The sequence below is a fragment of the Sorghum bicolor genome, chromosome 9 (genome assembly GCF_000003195.3).
Source record: "Sorghum bicolor cultivar BTx623 chromosome 9, Sorghum_bicolor_NCBIv3, whole genome shotgun sequence".
Classification (NCBI taxonomy): domain Eukaryota; kingdom Viridiplantae; phylum Streptophyta; class Magnoliopsida; order Poales; family Poaceae; genus Sorghum; species Sorghum bicolor.
The window spans coordinates 7,853,213-7,861,325 of NC_012878.2; the positions used below are offsets into that span (position 1 = coordinate 7,853,213).

The 8,113-nt window shown below is 41.9% G+C and overlaps 1 protein-coding gene across 1 annotated transcript; it reads right to left on the minus strand.

The window, feature by feature from the left end:
- On the minus strand, nt 6,250–6,819 carry LOC8065882 (protein STRICTOSIDINE SYNTHASE-LIKE 1). Its single transcript, XM_002440687.2, has one exon. It carries the CDS (start codon nt 6,817–6,819, stop codon nt 6,250–6,252), a length of 570 nt encoding a protein of 189 aa, XP_002440732.2.

Genomic DNA, 8,113 nt, shown 5'->3' on the forward strand with positions numbered 1-8,113 from the left:
GGGTTGCTTAATCATTCCCTTGAGATGATTATTAGGCAAAGTCCGAACTACTGAAATAGAGCAACCATCATTAGTTCCATCTTTCTGCACAGAAACAGCTTCAGATATAGGGGGCCTGAAACTAGATACTTACATCGATGATGCTTTGCCACAAAAACTAGAGACGATATGTTGTGGTCACTACTAACTTTTGATCTTTATGCCACGCTTTTTTGTTGCAACGGCAACATTTGGTTGCACTAAGGGGTTTTATCGCAACCATTGGCACCTTTTGTTGCGATAGGTGGAATTATTGCCACGTAAATTATTTCGTGGCCCTAAGTGCAAAGATCATTGCAATAAGTAAGAGTTGTCGCAGCCAATTGTAAACCGGTTGCAATAAGTCCTCACTATTGCCACGATTTGATTTACGTTGCAGAGATCTTTATTGGCATTGCAATACTGACATGCAATTGCAACGCTTTTGTTGTTGGTTGCGAAAGCATGTCTATGTTGCAACAAATATGATTCATTGCATTTAATAGTTACTTGCGTTGCAAAAGAGGTATTCCTATAGCAACGAAAAAAATAGATCGTTGCAATCACTATGGTCTGGGAGCATGACATTTGTAGGAAAAAACTTTTAAAAAATATGTAAGACAAGGTTTTGAACCTAAGACCTTTATCTCTAAAGGAAAGCTAATAACCATTGCACTATAATTTTGTTTTGTGAATTAGTAGCCACGGAAGCTTATATAAATTAAGAGCATGTCTATATTGCAAGGATTATGTTATGTTGTATGTAATAGTCTCTTGTGTTGCAAAAAGATAATACTTATAGCAATGAAAGACTAAATCATTACAACATCTAAGTTTCTTAGGCACAATTGTTATTTAAGTAAATAAATATTAAAAAATAACTAAACTAGGCATATTGCAATGATTTTTTGTAGTTGCGCAAGGGTTAGAAGTTAGTAGTTTATTGACTAAAAGGGACGCGTAAAGTCCAATATAATAAGTATATTAACTATTTATTTTCCCTCCAAGCTAAAGTCAGACACATGTAGCATGGAATAATCATCTCTCCATCTGGTGTATATTCGAACAAGAACTATTGAAATAGTTTGTGTGTGTCCTAATATAATGCATTAGACTATAAACGCGAGTGGCTAACATGTAGTGTGATTTTATTGGTAAAACTTCAAACTAAGAACATAGTAGAGTATTATTGACAGTCAATAGCTGCACATAAGGAACACTTATTTTTTACGGAGCTATTCTCACACGTTCTTTCACATCTTAGTCGAAAGGATAGGAACATATTTAGTCAAATATGTTGATAACATTTAGACATATGTCAATTCAGATAAATTGCAGATAGATTTTCACTTCAGAGTCAAAAAGTTCAGATAGCCTCTCTCTCTTTCAATTCACTTCTTAAACATTGAGGCCAGCTACAGCAACCATCACTGAAATAGAAGTTAACCATATGAGCTACAATGCTAAGCTTCGAGCAACCATCACTTCAACCTGTTGTTTTCACAAGATAGATTTGCACCTACTAGGAATGATATGGTTGCTTTCACCCTGCACAAAAAAGAACTAGTTAAGTATGAGCTCTCAGCCTCTCACTCAAGGTACATAACATTACTAACTCTGAAGTTTCCTTCTATAAATATTCAGTGCACTATGCTCAGCTTATAAATATTCAGTGAACTCTGATGGTTTTTTTTTTTTTCATTTTGCAGCACTAGCATTTAGATCAATAAAATTGCAGGATTCATATTCAGATTAATGTAGCATTACATATTCAATGTCAGATCAACAAACCATAGTGTTCAGACCTAGGTTTAAGAGAGCTAATTCATTCATAGGTAAGATAGTGCATCCACAGCAAAAGAACACAGGTAGCTAAGATATCACTGGACGAATATATGTAACTACTGGTCTCTCCGCATGAGATGGGCTTGGCTGCAGAAAACAGAGCCTCATCGTCCTTGGGCTGCTCTCCCAATTCAGTTGCCTGACCAAGTGAAAGACTTCTTCTCTGTGGCAGTTGCTTCTGAAATTGGAGACGGTGCAAATACTCTTTTCTGGTCGGACCGGTGGCTCCATGGGCAATGCATTGCTGACCTTGCACCTCGCCTTTTTGCGGCTGTTTCCAAAAGGAGGGTCAAACGGCGCTCGGTCCGGGACGCCCTCTCTTCCCAGGCTTGGATTTCAGACATTCAGGGAGCCCGTACAGTCGGTGTGTTGGTGGAATTTCTTCAATTATGTGATGTTTTGATGGACTTTCAGCTGCAGCCTGAGGTTGAGGATAGACATATATGGAGGCTCTCTTCTAATGGAATATACTCGGCTAAGTCGGCATATGATGGTTTCTTCTTGGGGTCTACTCTTTTTGGACCATGGGAAAGAATCTGGAAATCTTAGGCTCCACCCAAGTGTCGCTTCTTTTTATGGTTGGTCGCGCACAACGCGTGCTGGACAGCTGATCGACTCGCACGTCGTGGATTGCCTCATCCTGAGTGCTGTCCTCTTTGTGACCAAGAAGAGGAGACTATTGACCATCTCCTTGTGAATTGTGTGTTTGCAAGAGAATTCTGGTTCTTTCTATTCCGACAAGTCGGTCTCCAAAACTTGTCCCCTCAATCTCCTGATCTATCCTTCCATGCTTGGTGGGATGATGCTAGCAGCATCTCCGAGGTCGGATTGAAGAGGCAAGGAGTCAATTCACTTATCATTCTTGGAGCTTGGACTATTTGGAACCATCGTAATAGTTGTGTTTTTGATGGAGCGGCCCCGAACCTTGCCAAAGCGCTCATCTTGGCTGGCGAGGAACGCCGCCTGTGGTCTATGGCTGGGGCTCGAGGGCTTTCTTTCTTGGCTGCCCTCCTCCCTGGTAGTTAGAGTGTCTAGCTCAGTCGTGGTCGTCTTATGTTTTGGTGTCTCCGGCTCGAATGTAATCCTAGAGTCTGTTTGTGTGGGTGTGTGTGTGTGGGTTTGTGTGGTGTTGTATGGGCTCTTGCCCTTTATTCTCTTCTTAATATAATGAAGCGCAGCTCTCCTGCGTTTTCGAGAAAAAAAAAGAAAAATATATGTAACTAAGATAGGATTCTCACTGGAACTAAGATACATAGCTAAGATAAACATGTAACCAATATAGATAGCCGGAACAAAAAAATATTACTATATGTCAACAATTATATACTATAGGTACTTTTTGTCACTCAACAAAAAAGATTGTGCCATGCTATAGATCAACATTTAAAAGTGTATATGTATACCCAGATTTGAATTAAGTTTGTTAAAAAAAAATTGGAGGATAGTGTGGTTGCTGAATAAAATTCAGAAAACCACCTGGTAGATAAACCCTGACATTTTCACACAATTAAGAAAATAACTTATTCCAAGTGTAGAGATACATGAAGCTATAGAAATACATCTGCTAACAATTATTGTAGCTAAATTTCAGAAATCAACTAATTGCAGTTCAAGCACAAATCAAAATTCAGAGAATAAAACCAATTCCTTGGTTTCATCAGTTCAGCTACAAGTAAAATCAACTACTAGGCATTTTGAGGAAAATAGAATATTTAGAGTATCATAGGAGTTTTAATATTGGACTGATTAGAACACTTCTTTGTGGAGACAAACTTACAAGAATATAACAATATGCCAACAATTATATACTTGTACAGATCAAAATCATTATATACCAAAATCAACACCTACCATGGATTTTGGGGGTTTCCTGGTTTCACATTTTCCATGTTCCTTGAGCAAATTTTACACAAAAAAAATCATCGTCAGAATCTTCTCCTGGAGTACTAAATGGAGGGAGGACTCCATCAGCAGTGTAAGTGTCATCTGGGTCTTCCTCTTCATCTAACATGTCATCGTCAGGTTCATCCATTGGTGTTGCAAGAGCCTGCTCAATGACACAAGCATCAACACTAGCCCCGCCAAGGCCAGACCTACTCCAAGTTGTCACATCTTTATTTTGTTGTTCAAGATTCATATCTTCCACTCCTACAACAATCGAGCTTGCACACCTTTTCAATACCTTCTCCAGGCATGGCAAACAAGTTTCTAGGCTGCAGTCTAAGGACACTACACCAATTTGGTTTCGTTGGGTTTCTCGTATAAAATACTTGCTCTGCTTGTGTGCTAAGGATGTAACACTCATCTGAATATCTAAACCGAGTGATATCAATATGGATGACCCCAAATTTATCCTTAGTGTATCCTCTAGATTTGTTGGTACTTGCTGCAGGTACATCAAACCAAACACATTGAAACAACATTACTTCCTTCTCACTAGGAAAATTGAGGCAAATGATTTTCCTAAGCACGCCATACCAGCCCATGTTTCCTATACTTGCATCACCTTTCACAAATACACCACTGTTTTGAGTAGTTAAGAAGTTCTCTATGGAAAATACCTAAAAAAGGATGCCATTTATGAAACACCTGTTGAACACACGAGCTCAACGGTTTGGACCGCGGGATAGATAATAAATCATATCATCCATTTTCCCTTGGCCACGCAATGTCCTGATCTGCATTGTGCATTATTTTTAAAATATATTAGGGACTAATAAGTTAACCAGTAGCATGTGCAAAATGAAAAAAATATAAGGATAAATATATTAGGGATGACTCACTTCACGCTCAAACCATGATACAAACTCCTCCTTGTGTCTTTTATCAACACGCCGAGGGTTGATTTTCTTTAGCTCAGTCATATTTATTAAATATATAATTGCCATAGATGATAGATCAAGATTAACAATATCTGGGAGCAATTTGTCAAACATAAATTGAACTGGAGCACCTGATCGATGTGTGAACTCGACGACTCGTGTAGACGTGGCTTCCGGCTAAGTGTCTAGCTGCCGACAAGATCACGTAGATCGGTGAGGGAACGGTGATCCAGCGGCAATGATGACAAGGACGGGACACCAGCGGCTGCAGGGAGAGGCCGCGACGACACCTGGGGATTGATCGCCTAGAGCGGTGAGGGCACGGCGATCTAGCGGCACCGGTGACAGGAACACAGGACGACACCTGGAGAGTGATCGCCTAGAGTGGTGAGGGCACGGCGATCCAGTGGCACCGGTGATCGGAACACAGGCGCCTGCGATGATGCCTTGGAAAGAGAGGAAGCGAGGATGACCAATGACTACAGGTCGATCATCCACGAGGATGGCACAGGGCGGCTCGTGGAGGGTGAGTGCGTGCAGCCACTAGGTTAGTGAGTTTTGGGCTGGGCTTTGGAGACTGGTTCCCAGGTCATTTGCCGCAGTCAGGTATACTGGTTTTTGCCAAATGATGATACATGAGTACCACCTCGCTATTTGGAAACACATGAAGCCTAGTTAAAATGTTGAAAGAATAGAATTGCATTGAACTTCTTGTATCGTGTATGCCATTCCAAACACGTTCGACAAGCTTGGGCTGGGTTCTTTGCTAGGCTAATTTTTATTCTATTTTTTGTTTAACTTTTGAAATTGAACATTCCAACCATATAGAAAAATATTTAAAATATATGTATGTAATTATTTCATTCCAACTTTTTTTAAAATTTTAAATTGAAGATTCCTACATTTTTTAATTGAATATTTCAATTACTACAACTACTACCTACTTATATCATTCTAAATTTTTTCTTCAACTTTTGAAACAGAATATTCCAACTACTACTACTTGTACTTCATTTAAATATAAAACACCTCTCATCTACATACAGTTGTAACCACTTGTTTGTATATAGACACCCACCTACACCACACACTCACACCACACTGCTACACACCTTGTACACAACTAACCTACAACTAGAGAGATAACTAGAGACAACAAGGCTATATAGACGATGGACACGTCGCAATCCCTCCGTGACACTACACACTAAGAGGACGCGTAGCACCATACCAACTGCATAAAGCAGAAGCAGGGGAGATCGACGCCACGCTTGCCCCTAGATCCGGCCGCGGAATAAGAGGTTGGCGCCCAGATCCGATGGGGAGGGGAGGTCACGACCTCACGACTGAGGGGAGGTCACAAACTCACGGCTGCGATGCGAGGCGAGGTGAGTGCGGCACTTGGGATAGGGGTTTGGGGAAGCGAGATGAATGAAAGTAGGCGGCCAGACGCTCGAGGGGTCATGGAGGAGGCATGCACTGCAGCCGTGCTCGATGCCACCACTGGAGGTGAGGGTAAAGGCTACCGGCCTCAGCACATGGATTGGGAGGGGAGGTTGCGACCTCACGACTGCGATGCGAGGCAAGGCGAGTGTGGCACTCGGGATGGGGGTTCGGGGAAGCGAGATGAATGAAAGTAGGCAACCACACGCATGGGGGGGGCGTGGAGGAGCCAAGGCAGAGCGCCACCGGCCCGCTCCACCACCTCACTGATCGTGGTGTTCCCGAGCCCGCGCAGCGCCTTGGTGACGGCACCAGTCTCTCCGTGGACCCTGACGGCAGCCACCGACCTAGGCGTCGTCCCGTTCGCCAGCCACGACTTGTCCCGGTTCAGCGCCACCCAGTTGTGGTACCCACCGGCATCGTCGCCGGCGTCGGTGGCACAGCGCACGTTGTCCGGGTACCCCGGTAGGTCCGCGAAGGGCTCGGTGGTACCGGCGGCGGGGCCGCACAGCCAGTGGTGAAGCAGCAGGCACCGTGTGGTCTCAGCCACCACGACGTGCGCCCCGTCTGCGCTCAGCGCCACGTCGTTGGGGAAGGACAGCCCCAACGCCAGCACGGTGGTGCTGTTCGTCGCCCGTTGTCCAGTAGCAGCCGCCCCGTCGCTTCGCCGGTCCAAAAAAGTGGGCCTCATGCCAGGCCAAAAAAGCGGGCCTCATGTCGTGCCACCGTGCTACGGGTTGTATGCTCAACTTTATCCCCTAGCAGTACTACTCCTGCTACCACATTAATTGTGCTTGTAAATAATGTGTTCATATGAGCTTGAGATTACAGACAAACTGTGTAATTAGTTTTTGTTTTCGTCTATATTTAATGTTTCATGCATGTGCCGCAAGATTCGATGTGACGGGGAATCTTAGAAACCTTTTGGATTTCGGGGTGAACTAAACAAGGCCTTAGTGTGAGTATGAATTTCCTGAAATTTCAGTTAGTGTGAAATGGTACCTGCTATGTTGAGTTATATGTCAATATATAGTGTACTGCTATTAGTATTTTACTGAAGTAGTATGCTACTGTTGTTAGTGTGAATTCTCCCTTTGATTAGATTGTGTGAAAATGAAACATAGTCAAAATGAACTTTACTTTGACAATTTCTAATTGAATCTTTCTTTCTTTTGATTCATTTGATTTGACAAAGTGAAATTTAAGAATGCTATATTCTTGAGGTTTTTAGATCTGTTGAACTACAATTAATGTGAAACGTTAAAAGAGCTATTATCAAGATAAACATGTTTATTTTTGCTTAAGTTAAATTCTGCCGAAGGGTAATACTAAACCTTTTTAACATGTTTCTTTTATCAACCATTGTCATATGTATGTAGTGACACAGGTGAAATCTGGACACTTTATGTCCATTGCAAGAGGGGACTTCCAGATATGGAGTATGTAATGTTCAAAATAGATAAGGCAGATGTAAGATTGACAATCTTGACATCTCTTAAGGACGAGCTTGGGTATGTTGTCCGAGACTTTTTATACTACAAGAAGCGATGTGGAAGAGATGTAGCTACTCTTCAGGCCATTGAATATAACAGACATGTAGAGATTATGATACAAGACAATGAAAGGGAGAAGGAAATAGGATTACTATCATAGGAGGAAGAGACAACACAACAAGTGAGCATAAAACACCCCTCAAGCGACCAGAAGAAGATGAACATCCCTTTATGGATGAAACCATTGATGCATACAAGGAATGGCTAAAGAAGCTGCCAAAGGACAAATCCATAAGTATACCATCTCTATGTATATGTATTCGTATTGTTCAAAATCTTAACACCATTATATAACTACACCTTGTCTAACATGTTTTTGGTGATCAACAGATTTGAAGGATGATTTTAGGCTTCAAACAGTCAAGACATACAAGGAATATTTAAAGCTGAAAGGGGACATTCTAGAAATTAGTAATTAATTTCCTTTTTGAA

Bases quoted from the DNA above. Each gene is read 5' to 3' on its own strand.
- LOC8065882 (XM_002440687.2), bottom strand. From the start codon at position 6,819: ATGAGGCCCACTTTTTTGGACCGGCGAAGCGACGGGGCGGCTGCTACT.